This window comes from Magnolia sinica, chromosome 18 (assembly GCF_029962835.1).
Source record: "Magnolia sinica isolate HGM2019 chromosome 18, MsV1, whole genome shotgun sequence".
NCBI lineage: Eukaryota > Viridiplantae > Streptophyta > Magnoliopsida > Magnoliales > Magnoliaceae > Magnolia > Magnolia sinica.
The window spans coordinates 17,040,984-17,067,885 of NC_080590.1; the positions used below are offsets into that span (position 1 = coordinate 17,040,984).

The 26,902-nt window shown below is 37.8% G+C and overlaps 1 protein-coding gene across 3 annotated transcripts; it reads right to left on the reverse strand.

Annotated features, from left to right (window-relative positions):
• Positions 1-7,190: 7,190 nt before the first annotated feature.
• On the reverse strand, positions 7,191-26,414 carry LOC131232670 (uncharacterized). Of its 3 annotated transcripts, none has more exons than XM_058229067.1 (9): positions 26,229-26,405; positions 24,255-24,406; positions 19,366-19,453; positions 16,428-16,659; positions 16,057-16,110; positions 15,413-15,510; positions 10,834-10,956; positions 9,841-9,930; positions 7,191-7,570 (listed from the first exon to the last, which is right to left on the reverse strand). In XM_058229067.1, exons 1-9 carry the CDS (start codon positions 26,289-26,291, stop codon positions 7,445-7,447), a joined length of 1,026 nt encoding a protein of 341 aa, XP_058085050.1. In that variant the 5' UTR covers positions 26,292-26,405; the 3' UTR covers positions 7,191-7,444. The 3 variants fall into 3 exon arrangements, with proteins under 3 accessions (XP_058085050.1, XP_058085052.1, XP_058085051.1); XM_058229069.1 differs by having other exon boundaries at positions 24,255-24,359; positions 26,229-26,383; XM_058229068.1 differs by lacking the exon at positions 9,841-9,930 and having other exon boundaries at positions 26,229-26,414.
• Between the last annotated feature and the right edge of the window lie 488 nt (positions 26,415-26,902).

A 26,902-nucleotide genomic window follows, 5' to 3' on the forward strand; every position in this document is an offset into this window, starting at 1 on the left:
CAAGTGGAGAAATTCTACTTCCCCGTGGATTTTATTGTACTAGACACTGAACCATGTGTAAATGCTAGCGCTCAAGTTCCCATCATTTTAGGCCGCCCATTCCTAGCAACTTCAAATGCAATCATAAATTGCAGGAATGGAATGATGAACTTGTCTTTTGGTAACATGACTCTAGAGCTAAATATTTTCAATCTATGTAAGCAGCCCATTGATAATAATGAGATCCATGAGTTGAATTTCATGGACTGCTTGATAGAAGAAGAGGAATTAGAACCTAGTCTGACTGATGAATTGATTTAAGTCATTGGAGACTTGAAAAATTCTGATTTAGAAAAAGTGTTTGCTGAAATTTCTGATGATAATGAGAGCACTACCACTCAGGACATTGGTATGTGCCAATGGAGACCGCGCACTCAAATCCTATCTATGGAGGACTTGCAACCTCTACCATCACCAACCAATGTTCCAAAGCTTGATTTAAAACCACTGCCAAATGAGCTTAAGTATGTATACTTAGGTGAAAATAAAACTTATCCTGTGGTGATCTCTTCATTTTTAGAGAAGGATCAAGAGATTAAATTGTTGAAAGTTCTAAGGGACCACAAAGGAGCCTTGGGCTGGACCATTTCTGACATTAAGGGTATAAGCCCTTCCATTTGCACCCATCGGATCCACCTCGATGATGACGCCAAACCAATTAGACAACCTCAAAGGCGTCTTAATCCAAACATGATGGAAGTTGTAAAAAATGAGGTGATCAAATTATTGGATGTGGGAATCATCTACCCAATATCCGATAGTGTTTGGGTGAGTCCAACTCAAGTAGTCCCAAAGAAATCTGGAATAACTATTGTGCAGAATTCTAATAATGAACTCATACCAACACGTGTCACCACTGGTTGGCGTGTTTGCATTGACTACAGAAAATTGAACCAAGTCACAAAGAAGGACCATTTCCCTCTACCATTCATTGATCAAGTTTTAGAGAGGGTAGCAGGTCACTCCTTTTATAGTTTTCTTGATGGATATTCTGGATATAACCAAATAGAGATAGCCCTTGAAGACCAAGAGAAAACCACGTTCACTTGTCCATTTGGCACGTTTGCTTTCAAACGGATGCCATTTGGATTGTGTAACGCCCCAGCAACTTTCCAACGGTGTATGTTAAGTATTTTTTCAAATATGGTTGGGAAATTTCTTGAGGTTTTCATGGACGACTTCTCTGTATTTGGGAGTAGTTTTGAGGAATGCCTCAACAATTTATCTCTTGTCTTGTCTAGGTGTGAAGAGAAACACCTTGTCTTAAATTGGGAGAAATGTCATTTCATGGTTCAAAAGGGAATTGTTTTGGGCCATGTTATCTCCAAAAATGGAATCGAGGTAGATCGCTCAAAACTTGACATTATAGCTAATCTACCTATCCCCCGAACTGTTAGAGATATTAGATCACTTATAGGGCATGCTGGTTTTTATAGAAGATTCATCAAGGACTTTAGTGTTATTACTAGACCCTTGACTAATCTTCTTCAAAAGGATGTTCCATTTAAGTGGACAGATGAGTGTGCAAGTGCTTTTAATAAAATTAAATCATCCCTTACCACTGCACCTATCATGCGTCCACCAGATTGGACACTTCCTTTTGAACTAATGTGCGATGCAAGTGATTATGCCATAGGGGCTGTTTTGGGCCAAAGGAAAGATAAACGGCCCTACGTTATTCACTATGCGAGTAGAACTCTAAACTCGGCCCAAGTGAACTACTCAACAATTGAAAAAGAGTTACTTGCAGTAGTTTTTGCTTTGGATAAGTTTAGGTCCTACTTACTGGGATCCAAAGTGGTCATTTTCACGGACCACTCGGCTTTGAAATATTTGTTATCTAAGAAAGATGCAAAGCCGAGACTTTTGAGATGGATCCTCCTACTCCAAGAATTTGAATTAGAGATAAAAGATAAGAAAGGAGTAGAAAACGTAGTGACTGATCACCTTTCTAGATTGGTGTTAGATGATTCCACTGAGGAAATGCATATCCAGGACACTTTCCCTGATGAACAATTATTTGCGATCTCTAAATTACCTTGGTATGCGGATATAGTGAACTATCTTGTAACGGGAAAAATGCCATATCATTGGAAGTTACAAGATAGGAAGCGTTTTGAAACCGAGGTTAGGAACTTCTTGCAGGATGACCCGTATTTATATAAATATGGGGTGATCAAATTTTTAGACGTTGTGTCCCAGGAGGATGAAGTTCGAAGTGTTATTTCTTTTGTCACATGGAAGCATGTGGTGGCCATTTTTCTGCTAAGAAAACCACCGCAAAAATCTGGCAGTGTGGTATTATTGGCCCACCATGTTTAAAGACACCCATGCTTTTTCGTGTTGCTTGTGATAGATGTCAAAGGTTGGGAAGAGTGTCCGCGCAACATGATGCCTTTATCCCCAATTTTACCATTGGAGATTTTTGATTGTTGGGGTATTGATTTTATGGGTCCATTTCCATCTTCTTTTGGATTTCTTTATATATTGGTTGGTGTGGACTATGTTTCAAAGTGGATTGAGGCAGTTCCAAGTAGGACCAATGACAACAAAGTGGTCATACGATTCCTCAAGGAAAATATTTTTGCTAGATTTGGAACTCCAAAGGCCATCATTAGTGATGGCGGGTCTCACTTTTGCAATAGAACATTTGAGGCTTTGATGAAGAAATATGGCATCAAGCATAAAGTGAGCACCCCATACCACCCACAAACGAGTGGGCAAGCTGAGATTTCTAATCAGGAAATCAAACACATTTTAGAGAAAACTATAAGGCCAGATAGGAAGGATTGGTCCCTCAGACTATCCGACGCTTTATGGGCTTATAGGACTGCTTATAAGACCCCGATTGGAATGTCTCCATACAGATTGGTGTATGGGAAGGCTTGCCACTTGCCTGTGGAATTGGAACATAAAGCCTACTGGGCAATAAAAAAATTAAACTTTGATATGGATCAAGCAAGTGGACAAAGGAAATTAGAGTTAAATGAATTAGAGGAGTTGAGGAGAGACTCCTATGAAAATTCTAAAATCTACAAAGAGAGGACCAAAGCTTTTCATGGCAAAAATATCCTGAGGAAGAATTTTGAACATCAGCAAAAGGTCCTATTGTACAATTCCCGTCTCCAGTTCTTTCCGGGAAAGTTAAGATCAAGATGGACAGGCCCCTTCATTGTGAAGAATGTTTATACTCATGGGGCTGTTGAAATTGAGAATCCACGTAATGGCAATGTGTACAAGGTTAATGGTCAGAGATTGAAGCCTTATGTGGAAAACTTTCATTTAGGAGAGGAGTCCGTCCCTCTTCATGAGCCAGAATATTCAGAATGATGCTCCTGGTCTGACGGAGCATTTGTGTAGGATTTGTATCATATTCAATTTTTTAGTGTCACATAGCAGGTGAGTTTTTCATGGCAGGTACTATCCACCATTTCTTTTATTTTTATTGTTCTCTACATTACATTATCATTACATTGGGGACAATGTAGATTTTAGGTTGGGGTGTGTGGATAGTCATCCATGTGTAAGTTTTTTTTTTTGGGGGGGGAGTTTCAGTTTATTTTATTATTATTTTTATTATTTGTATGTTTCCATTAGGTTTAAGTTTTTCTTTTTTAGGTTTATGAGAAAGTTTATGAACAAAAAAATAAAAAAATTTCAACATTTTCAAAATAATATTTTTTATATACAAGAATGTGAACATGATATTTTGCGAATTCCAAAGGCAAATTTAATACCTAATCTAGGTTGATAGTAGTCAAAATTTGACAACTAAAAATTATAAACTTGAGTTCAATTATCTAATCACTAGTTTAAAGTGAGTTGTAATTTGATGTACTGAATTCACAATACACCCTAGCTAACTAAGTGAGGAATATGATATGTGAACTAAAATAACAACTTTTGATTCAAACAAGGTTGAATGAACTAGTACCATTGATATATGTTTAAAAGAGAGAATATTAAAGGAAAAAAAAAAGAAGAGAGTGATGAAAAAAAAGAAATTTTTATTATAGAGCATGAATGCAATGACCATAACAATCGTGTCAGTAATCCGGAGTAAGAATACCTAAGTATCCATTACTGTTACCATTACAAATACGATACCTTAGGTTATGAAGCAAACCCGATGGGAATCTTCATCTAAGGGTGGTCTATAATAATGAGGATATGATGATAAAAGAAGAAATGTCATAAAAAAAATGAGATAACTAGAGATTTCATATTCTTGGGATGATTGAAAGGAGTTAGGATAGGGAACATGCATATTTCTCAAAGTTAGACTAGTGTCACGAAGCACCTAAGGATATTGGGTTATAACTATTCTAAATTTTGATTAGGTCTCTGAACTCAAGGATGTAATGGATTAAAAAATTAAGATTCTAGCTAACTTCATATCTAGGGTAAGTATTGTTTTGTTTTGGAATTCATATGATTAATGGAGGCATAATTGTATAAATTTTATAGTATTAAAACATTTTTCTTATTTTCAATATTTGTGGGTAACATTTCTGGAAACCCTCACGAGACTATAACTCGTCCACTAGGGGAAACCTAGGGGTTTAAAGGCTTGTTGCATATGCTAAATGCAATCGAGATTACTTGCGAAAGTGGTGTAATTAGAATTTTGTTTTCATTTTAATTTTGTTTCTAGAATTATTTTTTTTTCTTATTTTTATTTTTCTTCGCTTATTTTGCTCGGGACTAGCAAAATGCTGGTTGGGGGGTGTGTTAAGACTCAAATATTGCATAATTTTCGCCATTTATATCTTGGTTTTATGAACATAAATCATCTTAATATTCTATTTTACTCATGTATGTGTTGCAAGGTGAATTTAAAAGCTTGGATTGAAAAAGGTGTTAAAAAGTAAGAATTTGATGCTCAAATTCACCAAGGCAATGGATGGATCTTAGGAGATCAAGATTGAAGAATTCACATGCCAAAGATCCAAGAAAACCAAGCGAGGAATGAAGAGAATCGAAGATTTGAAGTGAAAAATCCTGAAATCGTCCTAAAAAAGTGTATTTTGAAGCTGTGAAGTTTATTTTGGAAAACTGCGCAGCAGGAAGTCTGTTTTAAATGAACTATGCAGCGAGAAGTCTATTTTGGGAAAATACGTATATTTGAGGCGTTTTCTAGGGTTTTCAACTTTGTACGAAGTTTGGAGTTCCCTACTTATAAATAGGGCCTCCTAGGGCATTCTAAAGCATCATTAGAAGCATTCAAGAGCAATATTTAGGGTTTTTTTTAAAGAGTTTTTAGTTTTATTAAAGCTTTATAAGTTCTTTTTTTCCTTTTAGATCTTTTTTATTTGCAATTTTTCTTCTTTCTTTCTTGTTGCTTTTTATTTCTGCAATTTAATTATGTTTTTCTAAGTTCCCTCTAGCCCAAGCTAGAAGGGAAGCACATGGGTTTAATATTTCTTTAAATTATGATGATTGATTGTTTTAATGATGAGAATAATGGTGTATGCATATTATCTATTATTTAGGTTTTGTTTTTATCCTCTTGTAAGATCCATATATTTCCATCATATGAGATTTACATTGATGGATAGGCTTACCCTAGATTAATCAGATTTCCTAGATAGGAGATGTTCTCAACCTGTTATATTTCTTTGATATTCATTATCCTATAGATATTGAATACTTAAAATCACTGACGCTTGAGAATATATATCAATGGTGCAAATCTATTATTTTCTAATCTTTTATATCATTTATTAAAATATTTAAAGTGTTTTATTTTCCGATTAGGCTGACCATAGTGCTCAGATCCTAGTTGTGTTATCCAAGTCATCATGATTTTGGAACATTAATCTATGTGTGGAACTTTGAAGCTTGGGTGTTTTTTTTTATTCAATTGAATTACATCCATTCAAAAATCCAAAAATCAAATCATCAGTTTAGTTTTTATTACTTAGTTTGTTTTGCATTTGATTTTTTCCTTCTCGCAATTCATCTCCCTGTGGGATCGACCCTGTATTCACAGGATATTACTTATGAACCTCTGCACTTGGAGGCAAGCAGTCATGTTGAACACACCAAAGTACTCCCAAATGAACTGGGCAAGCAGGCAATGAATAAACAAGTGGTTTACCATTTCCGTGTTACCAAGGCAGAGAGAGCACATGTTGGGAATGCACATCGCCCTCTTCTAAGGCTTGTCAATAGTGAGCACCTGATTCCTACACACCAACCATGCAAAAGGCCTACCTGGGGCGCGCTGTAATTCCAAACAAAAGCCAAAAGCCTTGGGGCACCAATGCCTCAATCTTAGAAGCTAGAAATCTAAAGAAACAACGGACATAAAATTTGCCCTACTCCTCTAGACTCCACACAAAAGTCTTCCACCCATGGAGAAAGGCAAACACTACTAAGCTTCACGAAAGCCCTTTGAAATTCCTCCAACTCATCTTCACCACACAAGAATTTGTGTCGGAGGCAATGCTTACCAACCTAGGGAACTTGGAGAACTTGGATCGGAGGGACCTATCACCTAGCCAAACATATTCCCAAAAGAGCACCCTTTCCCCATTGCGTACTGCGAAGCTTACCCCCTTCTTAAATCCCTCCCCCACCCCTTCTATTGCCTTCCACAAAGGAGAAGCTCTGTAAAAAGATCCCTTCATCCATCATCCCCTCCCCTGGACCAATATTTAGAGGCAATTACCCTTCTCCAAAGGCAATCTTCCTCTGACCCGATTTCCAAAGCCACTTCCCTAATAGAGCACAATTGAATTCCTCTAATCTCCTATTCCCCGCACCCCCTTCCCATATTGGACAACACACTTCATCTCACTTCAGCAAATGGAATTGATGAACCTCTGACAACCCTTGCCATAAGTAAGGCCTCATCTTATCTAGCTGCATTATCATCGCCTTCGGACATTTGAACAGGGACAAAATAAATCGGCATATTTGAGAGAGCTGCTTTAATCAAAGTTAGCCTTCCACCCAAAGACAAGTATCCATTTCACTTCCACTCCTTCGGTAACCCTGTACCAAGATGCTTTGGTGGTTTACCAATGCAACGGGGAAGTGGCAAGCAAATGACCCAACACTACAGCTGAAAACCCCTATCAACCAATTCAGCACCTCCTTGGTGGTCCCAATCCCTAGAATTACACTTTTCGAAACATTTAACACAATTTCCAATACAAGTGCAAATTTTCATAACAAAGGAGTGAAAATTTCCATTACTCTCGATTCATATTACAAGCAGTGCTGCTGCTTCTGGAGGGAGCCCAGAGCATCCCCTCCGGTATATATGGAGAAAATGCTGCCAACTAGTTTGTTTCTAGGCATTGCTCTAAAAACCCAAAGCATTCATTATCGCTACAGCATTTAATTCTCATAACTCAAAAGAATAGCACGTGAAAGTTGATGCCGCTGCATGAGGTTTTCAGGCAGCTGGAGCATATTCTTTGATAGCCACCGCCAGCTTATTCATCTCCTCCTCTGTTTTCGTCCTTAATAAATATGTACGAGCAACAGCAGTAGCATCTTTGCCAGCTTCGTTTCCACCGGCCTATAGCAGTCAGTACAAACAGCCACTGAGACACCACCCTATAATAAAATTAATAATCATAGCATGACAGCATCTGTGTGTGTGTGTGTGTGTGTGTGTGTGTGTGTGTGTGTGTGTGTGTGTTTTGACAGGTGGATAATGGCATCTAGTATAATATTAATACACATAAAATTGAACAAGGCAAGAGTAGTTTTTGTCACTGTTTACACTTAGGACCTGTTTGTTTCACCATTTACAAAGGTAATGTAAAAGAAATGTGCAACGATTACAAATTACTTTACCTGTCTTCTGACAACATCTGCATTTGACTGCCAAATTCTGTTTGGCTTATCCACAGTAAAATTGTAATGATGGCATTTTTTCATTGATGTCAAATCATCACCAAAATACACTAATGTTGCTATTCGGATTCGAGATTTTCCTAGTAATGCTATAAAAGTGTAATGATTACAAATTCATTTACCTATCTCCTAATTACACATTTAACCAATGATCAAAGTATTCTGTATCGGTAACCGTAACAGTCACCACCATTTAGTGTTGTGCCGTAAAGGCCGTTACGTAAAGGTAACAGTGACAACCTTTACATGTTACTGGGTCGTAATGGCCGTAATAGCTGTTATGGAAAAAATGACCCGTAATTGCTGTTAATAGTACGTTACGTCCCCTATAAAGGCCATAATAGCCCCGTAATGGTCTATTGTGGGACAAATACAAGTTTTTTCATACTTTTTAATCAACATTACGGGGCAGATACAAGTTTTTCAGGGGGTTTTTTCAATAAATAAATAAATAAGAGAGTCTGTAACGGCTGTTATGGGGCCATAACAGCCGTTATGCCCCGTATCGTAAAGGTAACGGTGGTGGCCGTTACGGCCTCCGTTACCGTTACAGAACGCCTTGCGACCATTACCAATATGGGTATTGGCCATAATGGCCAATACGGGGGTATAACGAATGTCACGAACCTCATAACGGTTGAAAATTTTCTTTTGCCCGAAAGATTCTGAACAAATATTTAGAAAATATAGAATAATGTAAATATTCCAAATATATATTCATTTTTTGTTTTGAACATGTTTGTGTTAGTGTAACAATCCACTCTTTAGTGAGAGTATTGTATCAAGCCCGTCTAGTGGATTTGTGAATATGATTATGTCTCTAATGTTTACACATCACAATCAAGCATTAGAACTAGAAAAAAAAAAGAAGCATAAACACTAATTTTTCAATTTTTTAAAAAGATGGCCCTCTGAGCTTCTATTCGCTCGAATCACTTCAATCTATGATTTTAATATTAAAAACTATAGTAAAAGTGGTCGAAATTTGTTGTAAAATGACCTAAGATAGTTTTTGGAATGAGAAAAGTTAGAGAGAGAGAGAGGAGAAAATTGGAATTAAATAGAAGAAATTAAAAAAAGTTGTCATTTTTCGACCGTTATGGGGGTAACGACCATTATGCCTCGTAACGGCCGATACAGTCCAAAAAAAAAAAAGAAAAAACCAACCGCCCCGTTTCACCCCCGTATCACGTAACGGTCATGGCCATTACTTATATGTATCAGCCTTTACGGGTGTATCGTAGCGGATACGAAACACCCTGCCGATGATTCCCACATTTGGTTTGGCGGTGGTAAAATCATAAAATAACACATTTTCTTTATATAATGGGAGTATTTGGCAAAACAAACAAGCCCTTAAGCGACTGGATTTTCAAAGTGTGGCAAACATGTACCTAACCCGAATGAAGTAATAGGTAGGCTCTACCTTACGTGGCCAATACCATAAAAATCACACATGGGGAAATCATAACCACTCTGTTAGATGACTTTTGGAGAAGGAAGACATGGCTATGTGCAAGCCAAATAATGTTCTTGTGATCATCCTTTTTTTTAAAACCTGAAAAGAATCCTCCAATTAAATGGTTAGGACTGTCCAAATAGAGAACTTTGGGATATGGCCATCATTGAATGATCAGTTTCAATCCCTTACCAGGTTCTTCGCGTGTACAAAAAGCGAGCCAAGTTAGCAAACAAGGAGTGACAAGTATTCGCTGTTTTCTCACATTCAAATATACATGCTATAATCCTTCAAGTTACCAATTTTTCATAATATACTTTAACAGAAAAGGTGTCAAGATTCAGAAGGCAATTTTGGTAAATAAATCTTGTTAATTGGTATTTGTATAACACCAAAATGGATTTGTCAACCCAAAAGATAAATAAAAAAGAAAACAGAATTGCGAGGGTTGAGCTTTAATGATTGATTACCAAAGTATGGAATATTGTAGTGATAGTGTTCTTTTGTATATTCATTTTGATGCCTGAATATAACAAAGCATTGAGCAACACTTTCCCAACCTGCAGTCAAGTAAAACATCAAAATTTAAAACAGAAATTAAAGATAAAGCCGAAAACTGCAATACATACAAAGAATGAAAAACACTTTGTAGAAACTGACAGCAGGCTAGTGCACCAATATACACACACAGGCACATGCGTCTAAAACACAGAACAGAAAAATAATAATAATAATAATAATAATAATAATTAAAAAAATTGCAAAGATTTATAGACATCTGTTGTATCCAAAGGGTAATAAAACATGGTCCATAGAAACCCAAAGCAGGCTAGTGAAACAATTGTACATACAAGGGCACAGCATGTACAATTAGATTAATATAATCATCTGACTGAAGTTTGTATAATTAGATTAATATAATCATCTGACTTTATTTTGTAAAATTAGACTACTATAATCATCTGACTGAAGTTTGTATAATTAGACTAACATTCATTCCAAACATTAGGAAATGGTGAATTCCGCATATAACTATTTCTAGATAACATGAAAAGAAATATCACCGTGGTCTCACTACTTAAATTATTTGGCATGGATTGAGCGATGCCAGGGAGAATTCAAGATCTTTTCCAAGCTTGGCTAGGAGCTCCAAAGGGTGGGAGGGGAAAGTCCCTTTGGCATTTGTCTCTGTTGGTGAGTCTTTGGTTGAGACAGAAAGGGCATACCATTAGGAATTTCTTCAATAAAATAGATTCATACAAGGTGGTTTTTTGGGATTGTAAGCTGGGCTTGTTATAAGTAATTTAAACTTCAGTGTAAGAAAGCAGGATATAAGCAGGCTACAAAATTCAGGTAAGCAGAAACACAGCAATGGATAATAGAACATTTGAAGCAGGATAATAAATATGTATTTCAAGTTGACAACCATTTACAACAGAAACAATTTAAGAAAGCAAACATACATCATTCCGAATGATGATGGTTGGTTTGGATTCTTTGGTAGCTTTGCTAGCACCTTCTACACATTTAATGGAGAGCTGACCCATACCCATATCTTTCCAAGCCTTGTCTGCAGGATTGTCTGGCTGGATGTATAAAAATAAAAATGCAGATAAATAAATAAATAAAATAGATTGATCTGCTTATGACTGTAACACACTAGGTTAGAAAAGCATATCAACAGAACCCTGATTCATGAAAAATGCACTTAAAAAATGTGAACTGATAAAGCAAAAATTAGAATGATCCTAAAACAATGATTAATTAACCATCAACACCAAGTGTAAAAACATCCAACTCCGAACAACAATGTCAATAGGCATTGTTGAACGAATCCTAGAGGAAAAAAAAAATCTGTGATGAAGGGAGGCTAGGTTACACTGAAATCTCAATTGAGTGCTGCACTCCTTATGTTATTTGATGCTAAGGTCATCTTTGGGAGATGCCTAAAAATGAGTTAATCTCATTTTAGTTAACAACAATCATGTATTAGAAACAACACCAATAGGCGTTATTGAATGAATCCAAAAACTTCTGCAATGGAAGAGAGGCTATGTTACCCTGAAATCTCAAATTAAGTGTTGCAATCCTTTATGTCATTTAATACTATTATGTCTATTGGGTATGTTTTTGAACCTATGCAAAGGATACATAATCCAAAAACTTCCTATAATTTTTTTGCTTTTTAATCAAACACCCTGGAATAGGGAGTAAGGATGCACTGTGGCCATTGTTTAGAGTATTCCCGAGATTATCCATATCTCAGATTGGTGCTACCGATAACATCATGATAGTATTAGAAATTCCAGATATTGGCGATATATTGCCAAGTATCGCCAATATTATCGATTGTGTAAACTCCGGGTGTTGCTTGCATCGCCAATCTATCGATGTCGCCAATATTTTCAACTGTGTAAATTCCAGGGGTCGCTTGTATCACCAACATATCGGGTGATATGTTGATAATATCGCCAATCTATCGCCAAAAATCTGTTTATTAAAAAATTTCCATTTCAATTTTTTTATGGGTGCATGGTTCTATGTGTGTATATGAATATGTGAATGGATGGATCATGGATGTATGTATGCATGAATGGATGGACGGTTGGATATATGTGTGTGTGTATGCACGCATGGATGGATGGACGGATCATGCATGTGTTCGTATGTATGTATGTGCATGCATGGACAGTTCAACCATTTTCCCTATGTTTCCCCAACGTTTCCTTGAGTCAATGATACATGCTTTTAGGCCCCATTAAAGGGAAACTAATTATTTGATTCTAAATATGCAAATGTGTCTTTTTCACTATTATTTGATTCTTAAATATGCAAATATATGTATTTTAGCATCTCTTGAAATATCATTAAAAAATCCCACCATTTTCCCATGTTTCTCTAATGTCTCCTTGAGTCCGCATTACATGCTTTTAGACCCTCATTAAAGAGAAACTTACTATGTATGCGTCTTTTTTGCAATTATTTGATTCCTAAATATGCAAATGTGTATTTTAGATCTCCTAAAGTTTCATTGATAAATTCCACTATTTCCTCGTGATTTCCTCAGTCGGCGATACATTTCCAGGTATCGGTGATACCGATACATGTTTCTGTATCTCCTACATGCAATACACGTAATGATACCGATACTACGAACACTGACTGTGGCACATGTGGGGAGCTTAATATGGTGGCATATGTAGCATTTACAGCACGTACACATTGAGACATTGATGGTGGTATATGTAGCATTTACAGTGCATGTGCACATTGAGACATTGATGGTGGCATACGTAGCATTTACAGTGCATGTGCGCAATGAGACATAGGTGCCACACGTTTGGTGCTTGAAGATTGATGATGGCACATGTGCACAAGTGGAGTGGTTGAACTTGGATTGTCGCACATGGAAATTTTGGCACATTTAAAGCATGTGCACGGAACATGTTCCTCGTGTCCACAAAATTGGGGATGAGTTATTCCACCCTTTTTTTTTTGGCAAAGACAAGCTATCCTTGCTAATGATCATATATTGGGAACATAATGTTCCTATTTTTCTAGATTCATGTACATAAATAGGCTAGACAAACCATGGACAAGTTATCAATTCCGATCTTTGCTTAAATCCAAACAAGCCCTAAATGTCATCCTTAATTAACTTAATGATCAATTCCTACGTAAATCATGCTCCACTAGTGTATATTCTATAAATAATTTGGTCTCGTTTTTTTATTTTAATAAAATATTTTGATATATTCATACAAAAATAAAATAAAATCCACTCCTCACCGAGGGTGATTAATGCAGAGGCATTTTCACACCGGGCTTTAGTGGGGTGGCCCGTGGGATGCAGGGGCACACTCGGGGTGGGCAGCTCGTGTGAGGCGAGTGACTTGTGTGAGGCGGGCCCCACCCATGTGAGGCGGGTGGCTCGTGTGAAGCAGAACCCATGTGAAGTAGGGCTCACGAGGGGGGTTCGGCCGAGGTCCTGACCCATGGGATGTGAGGCCTAGGCTATGAGATAAAGGGATTATTTCGCCAGTTTGAGCTTTTAGAGCAAGTAGTTAATTGACCTGCATCAGCTATGTAATCTCTGACTGAACTAATACGACTATATTCAAATTGAATGCATAACATTTAGAGTGTATGTGATGATCATTTCATCAAACACTCATAAATACTTCAAAATTAGTCTCAATTGTCAGCTGGCTGAAGGGGAATTTCAAAAATATATATATATATATATTAATTTTTAATTTAAATTAATGATTTTTATTTTTCGAAAATTGACAAGGACTTAACAAATCAGTGGATCAACCCTCATACATGCTTGATTTCATGTTTGGAGTGCAACATTGCAAGCAATTTAGGAGAAAATTGGAGAAATTTTAAATTTTCGTCAAATAAGACCACCTACACTCAAATTTCAAAATTAGAGTGTATGTGATGATCATTTCATCAAACACTCATAAATACTTCAAAATTAGTTTCAATTGACAGTTGGTTGAAGCAAATTTTCAAAAAAGACATGGAGAACATGAACCAATGGATATCGAAATCAAAGCTCCGACTCCTTGATTTTTCATACAAAACATAAAGAACCAATGGATTTTTAATCATTTTGACACTGATTTAACATAATTTCAACAAAAAAAAAAAAAAAAAAGATCAAAAATTGAAAATGCTCACCGAATCAAACATGTGGGATTTGTCGGCACTACCTGTGCATTTTGTATCGCATAGTTAGGATACAAGATATATCATGGGATAGATTAGCCGATATCGTCGATATTTAAAACATTATAGAAAACAGCAAGAAAAGAAAAGGAAAAAATTAAAAAAGTTCGAAGGAAACAAATGAAGGCAACATCGAATAATACCATTCAAATCGGGCTACGTTGTGTCATCATGACACAAATTTGATCTATTATGCAATTATTGACAGGAAGTCACATGGAACGAGGAGATGAGGAATCTGGTGTACACCTCGAGTGAAGTTTCCAATTTATTAAAAGTTTAAAACTAATCAAAACAATATATCCAACATAGTGGACCAATGCTTTCTTGAGCATACTTCTCTTATCAATTGTTATGCCATCTTTTCCCAGCTTTGACCCTAAAAAATATGAACCCTTTCAGTGGAACATAACAACCAAAATAAAAAGCAAAGGCTACAAAATTACGTTATACAGTGACAGTGTTTGAAGTATCGATATCGCTACAAGTTTTGTTGGCCGGGGATACGAAAACAACATCGATATCGCTGATAATATCATCGATAACCGAAAATGCAGGAAAGCATTGGAAAAACAAGGAGAAAACGGTGGAATTTTTCAATGAAACTTCAGGAGATGCTAAAATACATGTATTTTCATATTTAGGAATCAAAAAATTCCAAAATAAAAAATAAAAAATGCATGCATAATAAGTCTCTATTTAATGGGGACCTAAAAGCACATGTTGTCTTAAAAATAGTCCAACCATCCCATCCATCCATCCAAACATGAATCGATATTTGCGAATATCGACAACATATGATATTTTGTCGAAAAATCATCGACAACTGGAAAGAAAACAAAAGTTTGTGGTCTTGATATTGCCCATGTTGTGATAACGATATTATCAATATTATTGTCGAAAAATTGAACGCTGCAAACAACCATGCACCCATAAAAAAAATTGAAATGGAAATTGTTTTTAATAAACAAGTTTTTGGCAATATCGATACATTGGCGATATCGATACATTAGCAATACAAGCGACACCTAGAATTTACACAATAAAAAATATTAACAATAAATTGGCAATATTGACACATTGGTGATGCTTAGCAATACATTGCCGATGCCTGGAATTACTGATACTGCAGGTGTTATCAGTATCGCTGCCTGTATTATCGGTGTCGTCGAGCTAGAGAGATGGATAATATCGGGGATACATTGAACAATGTACAATAGTATGCATTAAGAGTCCTTGCAAAACAATTGGGCTATTGGTACAGAACTTTGAAATATAATTTGATAATCTTTAACAAGCTTGTACCTTTACATAAACCTTGCATTTGACTTCATGCACTACGAGGATACCCTGCTCTTCAGTCTTCTTCAAGGAAGGGCTGCTCGGCTGCTCCAATTCATTTTCTAAACATCCATATAAGAAAATTCAATGACTAAATGGACAAAATTGCTGGCCAGACATTACAAGCAATTTCAGATGTATTCATCAAACCAGTTAGCTTGAAGATATTTCTTCATATAATCCTATGGTCATGAACTTGGGAAAAAAATAAAAGGAGATGCATGCCAATAACCTCCATCAATAAACTAGTCAAAATGAATAAAGTAGTCAGCAGTTTTAAATGTAGAAACTTTCCATAGAACCTACTAACAATTCTAGTAATATATGTGAATTGTGTGCATGTGCATATTGTACAAGCCCACCCGAATTTTGCTTCCACTATAGATCAACTTCAGTCGAATGCATATGATCAACATATGCAAATAAATGAATTGTTAGTTTTGATGGTTTCTGAATATAATAAAAGCAAGTAGCAGGTCTAGAATCCCAAGAGCAAACCGAATTCACTGCAATAAGATTTTCTTGAAAAATAGTGGTTCAGTGTCAAGCTTAATGGATCTCAAGGACTTCACGGTGAAAGAAAAAGGAAGGAGAATAGTATTCCTTACCACCATCTGGATCGTCTGTAGGTTCTTGCTTTGTGAAAGTTGAACTTTGACTTCCTGAAGGCGAAATTAGCATGAGTTAGTTGATCGACAAAATGAATGTCCAATGTCGTCCACGCAAGGAAAGGCCATTTTAGGTTTTTAACTGTGTTGACAGATATAAGTAAATATGCATGTAGTATTGAATGCAGCTCTACATTTCCTAAATGTTTCTTTGTTTTTTTTCTTTTATGGTTAAACTTTTTATATTTCAAAATGCCTGTATTAACATGTCAGCGAATTGGATAGCTTCAAGTTGTTACAAAGATACACAACACTCATACGTGTTGAATGCCAAACAGTGCCTATGACCAAGTTAATAGAGTGACACCTACCAGGTAAGATTGATTGTTGACTGCCAGACAGTAGGCCAGAGCTCCATGAATTTGCAAAGCTCAGTGTTGGAAACTTGTGAGGAAACATGCTTTTATCATTAACTTGCAACTTCATCTCATTACTCTGTGCTCCAGCCACCAAAATTTTCTCATCGCTGGGTGCCACATTAGATCCACCGTCTGCTTTTGCTGCATTAGCTTTTAGCCATTCCACTACATCACTGAATTTTTCCTAACACGTTAAGAGTAAATGAATAAAAGATCAACAACTACATGAAAATACCATACCATCACCCACCACCATCATAGCCTGGGTCATCATCATCATCATCATCATCATAAACAAAATTATCACAAGCAACAGAATTGGTGCCACATTTTAGGAACTCAACTACCAAAAATATTCAGGCATGTCACAATTTTTTTGTATAAGCTACTGCAGTAGTCATTTTATGAATGGTTTTTTTACTTTTTGAGAAATTCATTGTATGAATGGTTTTCTTTGAACTTCATCCAAATACAAATACTTCATATCAGAATTGTTCCAATGTCGCACATTGATTTGCATTCAATGTGGTAATGCCGCAACATGAAGACTGTTGCACAGTTTTCTTCATATGCAGTTGTGTCCTTTTATCTTTACTCCATCTGCCACACTGTGCTACATCCTTGTATCTTCTCCTCTACTCCATCCGGCCATCTTTTCATGATAGCCGACATAAGATGGTTATCTGATAATATCAACAGATTTGATCACCAAACATGACCCTATACACACAGCTACAGTCCCATCATATCCTGTAAGTCTATAACAGTACACTGTAATGTATTCTAGCAATACGTCTAACACAACCTCTAGCTTTTTCATTGCTTTGCATTTCTGAGGTTTAACACAATACTTCATGACTCATGAGCTATTGTCATAGGATATGCCCATATCACATCCATTGGATCTGTGCTCAGTTTTTATTTTTTTATTTTTTTTATTTTTTCTGAAAAGTCACAAAATATATTAACAAGGAAAGAGGATACAAGAAAGGTAGACTGCACCGCCGAGGGGGCTACACAGGCTACTAAGAAACTAGGAGAGCGAGATTGTTAATCGTAGAATGATCTGTGCTCATTTTTTGATGACCATCCAAACCATTTATATGATGTCACTCACTGCCGATAGGGGATTGTCCAAAAACATCTCTCATATATGAATATTTCAACCATTTGATTGTTTAAAACTTTTTCCTTCCAATATGAGCATTCTACTCAAAGATTATTTCATGAGTCATTGCTTGAAACTTGAAAGTTTATGATCTTTCCATCTTGAAGATTTTTCAAATAAGCCATTGTCAGCTATGTATCTCGCCCTATCAATGGATTGGATGACAGAACACAATCCCAGATCCAACAGCTTTAGTCCACAGTGTAGCTGCTATGCCAACATCCCCATTTCCGACCTTTGGAAAGAACGCAACTTATAGGAGAGCATGAAAGGAGAGAAATTTGGTTAATAAGGAGTTCTGCATGTGTGGCTACCCAGGATTGCCAGCATTTATCACCCCATGGAATCAATATGCAGAGATGATTTGACATTGTTACCATCCATTTTCTTCCTGGTACAATGAGTAATGCTCCAGTTGGTCACTATTTATTGATGATACTAAACTTTGATTTGGAGTTGATGTAAGCCATCGTTTTTTTTTTTAACATTCCACATCCATCTATAAATATTGATGACCAGAATCAACCATTCAGCAGAAGTTTCTTATAGTGGGTTGTATAGTGTGGCATCCAGGACATGGACAGCCAATCATCTCACCATCTCAAAGTGTGTACCCCATAGGGGCAACACATGCTGTGAATCATGAGTCAAAGTATAGGCAACAAAATGAGCTCACTGGTAATATGACAAACTCCCATGCCAAAGGTAATAGGTATACCCTCGCCATCTTTGTTTGTCGAGTATTATTTGATACTGTGGCAGTGTGATGGTCAATGCATAGGCAGTCCAAGACGAAATACGTGGCACATATTAAGTCAACTTATGTCATCTAAATTGTGGCAGCAATAGTATATAAGTGACCATCTAAAAGATAGAGTTGGCCATCCTAGCCTGTGATTAATGGGCATTTGTTTGTCGAATTGGATCCATTGAGTGTTTTTCATATCTACCGTCCATCAAATGCACACTAGTCAATGATTAAGAAAATCAAATCAGTACAAATATTGGTTTACAAGCCATCTAAAATGGGACCAACGAATTGAACAGTTTAATTAAGCTTATCTTTAAGCCACCGTGCAATTTTTATATCTACCATGACACTTGCAGAATACCAAAGACTTTTCTTCAAGACATCCATCCATCCACTCATCCATCGCATACACACAGGATGATGTGTTTCCCTTCTTATTTTCTCACTTTTAGAAGAAAGTCATGGTACAGGCAGAGAATGGGTCCACCCTCCCATACTTGTCGGATCAGCACGGTAGCCTCTTCCATGACACAATGGGTACCGAACCAAAACAGATTTGGTTTCAGGACCTAGAGTGTTATCCCCGGACCCAATCAGATTCCAGCTTGGTCCTAGAGTGTTACACCCAGACCTAAACCAACTACTTTAGGTGGGTCCAGGTATGGGTACACCAGCCCAACCTGAATCCGACCCATTGACAGCCCTAAGCTCTAAGTGAAAAGCACACTGAGAACCTAGAGCAACTGTGACCTCTACAACAAAGAGGCACACTAATTTTTCAGATACCATAAAATGAGAAGTCACTGAGTTTTTTTCATCACCACTCGGAAATTGACTCAAAACAAGCACAGTGCATGCTTCAAACAGTCTAAGCATTTAACTCAGCCAGTTTACAGACAGCATTTAACTCAGAAGCAATAAACTGTGCATGGCATTTCCAAATTCTTAGTAGGAAATGATTGAGAGACTACCATAATGTGTGATGCATGGGTTAAATAGTCTTGGACACCATCTTGCCAAAGCTCATCTGGGTGATTCTGCAACTGTGATTGCACCCAACTGCACACATGAAACAAACACAAGCCATTACTATTGGAAAGATAGGGCAGTTATTGTGGTAATTTCAAATAAGCAATTCCATAGTCACAAAAGGAGGTTTTGCTATGGATTATATGGATTTGATGAATCCACTGAGAACATAACCTTTTTTTTTTCTTTTTTTCTTTTTTGAAAAATAGAGATCTTAACCAATGCAGAAATGCTTATGAAAATTTAGAATGTAAAGAAAAGGAAGTTGATTCAACAATGTAAAAAATAAAATTAAAAAATAAAAACACCAAAGGAGCATATTTTGTAAGATGGAAATGTTTTTTTGTATAGAAGAAGGTTTTCAGTCACCAAAGCACAAAGGAACAAAGTGGTGTCAGGGGGAAAAAAAAAATCAATGATCACAAACACAAGTTTGTAAAGATATTAAACCAAACAAAAGAGTAGATTCTGTAGAGAAATATCCATATGAGCCGGAGATAAATACCGAAGATTATTGAAATTGTTTTCATGAATAAAAGTCCAGTTCTAGTAAAAATAATGCATCTTGGGTTTCATCGTCGTCGTCGTCATCACAGCCTTGTCCTAATTATGATTCCTCTTTGCCATTTGTTGTTATCTAAGGCCCTATTGTTGACAAGTGAACAAGCCTTTATGTTCCTTATGACAACTTCAATCCACATTCTTCCAGGTCCTCCTTTGATCCTCTTTTCAAGCATTTCAACCCCAATCAATGTTCACGACTTACAGGAGTCGTCTCCAGTTTGCCCTACGCATGACTAAACCATCTCATTCTGCTTCATGTCATGTTATCTCTTACTGGGACAACTTCTAGGCTCCTTTTGATTACTTCATTCTCAATTATATCCTTCCTATTTCTGAGACATCCATCTAAACATGCTCGCCTTTACTAGGGCTGGCAATGGGTACCTGAGTAATTTGAACCAATTTTAACAGGTCCAGGTCCAATTTCTCAAACTCGTTTAGAAATCGATTAGGTTCAGGTCCACCATTTTGGACATGATTAAGAAAGGGGTCTAGTCGGGTTTGGGCTGGGTCCAACATCTTGGACCCAGTTAAAATCGGGTAGGGCCCAGTTAATTTTAATAGTATGTTATATATTGAATATATATTAATTATTCTAGCAACATAATAAGGTTTGCAAAGCGGCATGCATGTGTCAAATTGGCATGCATGCCTGTGATTTAATCCATCCATTTAGGTGGACCAACCATGCAAATGCCCAAGCTGGACCCCAACCAGACCTGTTGACAGCCCTAATCTCTACAGGGCTTATGTTGCCTTCTAACTTCCTAACACTTTGCACCATATAGCATAGCCAATCAAATAGCTGTCCTATAAAAATTTCCCCTGGCCAGAGGCACATCCGCGTGATCCACAGAGCTCTATATCCACTGGAAACATTTTCATTGGTCTCTCCAATCCTTTTGAATAATGGATTCAAGGGAAATTTGCATTTAATATTTTGACGCATATAGAAGGAAATTGAATAGTTCTAAAGCCAGGTTTACACATCTCCATCAAAACAAGATTATCCAATCACTCCATTTCATGAAGACTTAACAGGAGAAGTTCATATACAACAGGCACACACTTGATTCTAGTATTTAATATTTTTCAATTTTGCTTGAGTGAATAGAACCGTATGTGATGTGCTATTGGAAGGGGAAGAAGACAAGAGGGAAGCTCTAATCAAAGAATATAAAAGTCGACTCAAGGAGGAAGAGATAAAATGGAAGCAGTGGTCGACAGCCACTTGGCTAAAGGAGGGGATAATAACACAAAATTCTTCCATGGTTTAGCAAGTGCAAGAGTTAGGCTGACAAAATCCATAGTATGACAGTGGACGAAATCAGGGTGGAGGAAAAGCCAAGATGTGTGAAACAACAGTAAAATTCTACCAAAATCTGCTCCTAGATGAAGGGTTGGAGAGGCCAAGACTGAACAATCTTTCCTTTCGGACTATCTCGGATGAGGAGGCAGCCTCTCTTGAGAGGCCGGTCTTGGAAGACGAAATTAGGCAATGGACAAATTGGGGAGAGATAAGGCTTAGGGAGCAAACAGTTTTCCATTGGCATTCTTCCAAGTCTTATGGGGATTAATAAAAAAAAAACGATGTTGCGGCTTTTATTCGGGAGTTTTTGGAAAGTAGTAGACTCTGGGTGGAGTTCAAAGCGTCATCATTGCATTGATTCCCACGAAGGAGGGTGCAGACAGTTTAAGGGAATTTTTTTTTTAAGGTGAGAAATATATTAACAAAACAAAAGGAGAGGGAGATCCTCTCCAAACAAGAAAAGAAAAACAGCAACAGGAAAAACTAGGAGACTAAAAACAGACAAAAACAACAGCGGGCCCATGCCCAGCAGAGGAAACCACAAAACCCTTAAGGGGTAAAGTGTTATCCACGAGGTTTAGAGTAGTGGGAAAGTTAAATGGGGGGAAAGTGTTATCCACAAGGTTTAGAGTAGCTCTTGGAAAGGTCATATCCAAGGTCCAAGGTGTCTCTGTAGGAGGTAGACAAATATTGGATAGTGCATTGCTTGCCCACGAGTGTATTGATTCCAAGCACAAGGGAGGCACAAGCGGACTCGTATGCAAGCTAGATTTGGAAAATGCGTATGATCATGCCAATTGGAATTACTAAACAACATGCTGGGACGAATTGATATAGAAAGATGGAGAAGATGGATTCAAGTTTGCATCAAATCAACCAAGTTCTTGATCCTTAAAAGGTTTCTTCAAAGCAACTCAAGGCCTCGGGGAGGGGGATCCGCTATAGCCTTTATTGTTCATTGTGGTGGTTGAGGCTCTAAACAGAATGTAGGAGAGAGGGGTTGGGGTTGGGTTGGGGTTGAAGGTGGATGGGAGATCTACGAGTGTATCATCTTCAATTTGCGGATGACACCATCTTGTTCTATGATATGGAGGTGTCCCAAGTGCACAATCTCCGAAAAATCATTTGTTGCTTCGAAGCGGTTTCGGGCCTAAAGGTGCATGCTCATAAATGTGAAATGCTAGCTATAGGTTTACCCAAGGAGGAGGTCAAGAATCTAGCAGGGGCATTTCGATGCAACATTGGGTCATCTCCATCCACATATTTGGGGATGCCGCTATACATAGGGAAACCCACCAGACATGTAAGGGATTGAGTAATTGAGAAGTTTTAAAGAAATTTGTCACCCTGCAAGCGTCAAGACTTGTCCTTGGGAGGTAGGATAACTCTAATTAAAGAAGCTCTTTTGAATCTCCCGGTATATTTCTTATGAAATTCTAAAGAAATAGGAAAGATTGAAGAGGGATTTTTTATGGTAAGGAGTAGAGGAGTAAATTCCATCTCATGAGGTGGGATGATGTGCACAAACTGGGGGGGTTGGAAATTATGAACGAGGTGCTTCTAGGAAAATGGCTTTGGAGGTATGGCTCGAAAGAGGACAACTTGCCAAGGGAAGTAATAGTTAAGAAAATATGGGTTTGAGAAAATGGACTGGTGAACGAAAAAATCACCCTTGCGTATGGCTACAGGGTTGTGGAAGGCGATTGTAGGCATGGAAGGGAGATTTCAAGAGGTGGGGTTTTCAATGAGAGATGAAAGAAGAGTAATATTTTGGGTAGATGTATGGTGCTAGATGATTTCCCAAAGTTGGCTTCGATGTCCCCAAACCTAGAAATACCTATAGCTCAATGCTTTTCATCTCAAGGCCTAAATGGAGTGTGGATGCCTCTATGAACAAGGAACTTGCGAGAGGAGAAGGTGGAGTTCTTAGTCTTATCAAAGTGGCTTTCAGGTGTTGTGCTCTATTTGGAACTGGATGCGATGAAGTGGATTGATGACGAGTTAGGGCGTTTTATTGTGAGGTCCTTCTATAGGAAGCTAAGTGTCTCCCTGTCGAGTGGGGGTAGTACACACATGGCTCTCATTTGGTCCTATGGGGAACCCCTCAAGATAGCAGCTTTTGCTTGGCCAGCAGGTTGGAACAAGATTCTTATTATCGACAACCTCTAAAAGAGGGGCATGGCCATCATTAGTGTTTGCCCACTATGCTGGAAGAGTAATAAGTCAGCAAACCACCTCTTCGTACACTGCATGTTTGGAAAGGGGGTTTGGGTAAGTTCTTGTCATTGTTCGGGTGAATTGGGTGATGTTGAAGTCAAAAGTGGAATTACTTCGGACATGGTGAGCGAGCGGAAGAGGCAAGAATGGAAGGAGAATTTGGAGGATGGTTTTGCTTGCTAGTCTCTTGGAGATATGAAAGGAGAGGAACAATAGGTGTTTCAACAACTTGTCAAGGATATTACGGGGGTGTTCAGCAGGGCAAAAACAGATGTAATTGAATGCGCATCAGTGTCTCCCATGCTAAGCGGTTGCTCTCTAACCCTGTACGTAATTTAGCTATAATAAGAGACTTGTGGATAAATATATAACTAGCACTGTACCATGCAACAGATGTTGCAGTGTGTACATAGTGTACTGAACCTGTACGAATAATATTGGCCATAGAAGAGAAAAAATACCCTGGTTAAGAGAAAAGATACGACAACACATGCCAAAGGAAAATCGACATTAAAAACATACATAGGTGAAATTAAAAGATGACCTTATGTAATGTATAAGAGCAGACAAAAATAATACAGAAAAAGAAAAAGAAAAAAAAAAAAAATTTTAAAAAGCAAGCATTGCACAAAATTCTCCATTTACTAATATTTTTTAGCACGCAGCAATAAAAAAACATGCATGTAACAAAGCTATAACACACCATGGAGACATATGTCATGGTAATAGCAAAGGTACAACCTTGCGAATTGGGCATTGAGAGCTCTCACATGCTGACGAGATGACTCTGCCCTCTGAACATCTAATATGGGTGTAGCCATCTGATGCTGACGAGATGATTCTGCCCTGTGAACATCAAAAGGGGGTGCTGCCATTACTCTTTTACTCCGGAACTGCATCATAATAACAAGAAGGTTTCACGTGGGTTCTAACATCCTATTAGAATTAGAGAAGAGAAAAGGAAAGTGTCCACAATCATGACCAACAGTCCCTTTGGGTAATGGACACTTCTGATAATCATTAGGTACAACGCATATTCGTCAATCAAATTACTAAAAAGGTTCTAGTGGTAGACAATAACATGCAAACAGCAAAATCATACAATTGTGTAGCACATAGCCCAATCCCATATACACTCCGGAGAGAGAAGGAAAAAAAAAAAAAGCATAAACAAAAAGTATGAGCTCAATTTACATTTGAATAAGGCCAGGCTTAAGATATGGTCCAAAAGCTGCTCGGATCGACACGCACACAAAAATGGACTAGAATATTTGGATACCTGCATAAGCAACTCCCCTTTCCTCCACACTCAAAATCTAGATCGACCCTCTGTTTAGAAATCTACAGTTCATAGCTTCTAGGTATTTATAACTAGTATTGTCACACAATTACACTTGTGAGCTCTAACCATCCTTACAGTACCCATTTCTTATGAATTTGGACCTCAGAGGATTCCACATATCCCATCCTTGTCTTAATTGATACTGGTATAGGTACTTGGGTGATATAGTAAAAAATGCAAAAGCTCGTATATGATATCCAAATAGTGCATCTGGACCGAAATAGTTTAATTGTCATAAGGCAAGGCGAGGTTTACAGAATAGGCATTAACTTTCCACACTGGTTGTAATGCAGACAGTTGACAGAACAATGAGTTGAAACCCAATATCTTGCTTACAGATCTGCAGAATTTCAAGAGAGTTTGGTCAACCATTTGAAAGGTCGATCCAGTAGGCAAGCTCTTCTCGACAGTATCAAGGATCTGATGATTATATGACACCAAACAAGGAGATGGACTGCAAGTCAGCAAGCCATGAGCAGACCAACAAAGAGGTGTAGGTAGGGCATGAACTCTCAGATAATCAATTTCCACTCCTCGAGTTGTTTAGGAATCTGAACCACATGCATTTTGCAAATGTTTTATGGAAAGATAGAACACTCATATGGCATGTCTAAACACTTTCTGGCAAGTTCGATTATAAATCCCAACTTCCCACACTCAACAATAAAAGCCGCAGGTAACTGTTTGGTACCACTTTTGATGGAATTGAAATAACTCGCCTAATGGAGTGGAAATAACCAATGTGCAATTTCCACCCTGAGCATTCCTGTTAACGGTCTAAGCTCCAACTTCAAATTCTGTTGCTTTGAACGGAACTTAAAAAGGGGGAAAAAAAAACGCAATTTGAGGGCAGTAGCTACTGCCTCATTACAAATACCAGCAAACATCATTGATTTTTGCCCATTTCCTCTTGAGTCTTGACCGACCCAAACTTTTGTAACTCAGTCCGCCCGTTCATCGGAACACAAACAAAACCGCTGAAACTGAAAGCAAGAACGCTAAAAGATTCATCTTGGCGAATGCTGCGGAAATCAATGGATCGGTTTAATAGTGTTCAGCTACGGCATTATCTGTCTCAATAAAGCTTCAGCTTGAGAGCATAAAAGAACATTCGTTATCTTAATCAATCGAGTTGTTTACCTTCCCAAGAGAAAGATTTTTTTTTTAAAAAAAAAGGAAGCTCTATTTCTTACCTTTATCAAATCATCCAGAACAATTCAAAAAAGAAAATCCATCAGACGCGGACAGCGATGATTTGCAATGCATGCAAAATAAAAAATGGGGGAAAAAGTAGGAAAACGCCTTCCCAAATGGGAAAAATCCTATAAAATGGGAAGAGAAGAGGGGGAAAAGGCTAGGGTTTGAAAACATACATCAGAATCGGTGGAGTCGGGAATGGAGTCTGAGGGTGCGAAGCGTTTCGCCCCCTTCTTCATGATTTTGGAGTGTGGAATGGGTTTGAGAGTTCAAATACTAGGGTTAGTTATTATATATGTTCTTCATGTGTAGAAACAAGCCTCCTGATTTGTTTCTATCCTGCTATGGATGCTCGTGACAGTAGGGATTACCTATTCCCTGAATCCTGCTCTCCCCGCACGAGCCATTATTCCCACACGCGTCACCGCGGACCGTTATTCCGGCAGGGGTGGCTTTGCATCATGCGGTTCCTCTTAGCATGTGGGCACGCGCCATGGGGCATGCATGATTAACGGCCAAGATCTTGCATGCAGCATTTTCTGATATCCTGCTGTCCCCAGTAACCATGTGATACCTGCCAACATGCAAGATCCAACTAAACCAGATGGTGGGCCTTGCCGTAAAGATGAAATGGGTCTAAAATGAGGCTGGTCTGCATGTCTGATGAGCCACACACCTAAAAAGGAAGTGGACGGTTAAATATCGACCATGCACATTCAACGTGGTTGTGCAGCTTACTAGACAAACAAACCAGCGTTGTTTTTGTCCCAAGGAATTTAAATAGTGTGGTCCACCCTATGAGCGGCTTGGATCTGACAAATTGGTGCAAGTGCAATTTGCATTTTTGCAG

What these genes read in the sequence shown, in the direction of transcription:
- LOC131232670 (XM_058229067.1), bottom strand. Translation starts at nt 26,291, where the DNA reads ATGAAGAAGGGGGCGAAACGCTTCGCACCCTCAGACTCCATTCCCGAC. An exon ending in CTCAATGCCCAATTCGCAAG is followed by an intron (nt 19,454 to 24,254) that starts GTTGTACCTTTG and finishes TCATGTGTGCAG; the next exon opens with TTGGGTGCAATCACAGTTGC. An exon ending in AATGCAAGGTTTATGTAAAG is followed by an intron (nt 10,957 to 15,412) that starts GTACAAGCTTGT and finishes TTATACATCCAG; the next exon opens with CCAGACAATCCTGCAGACAA.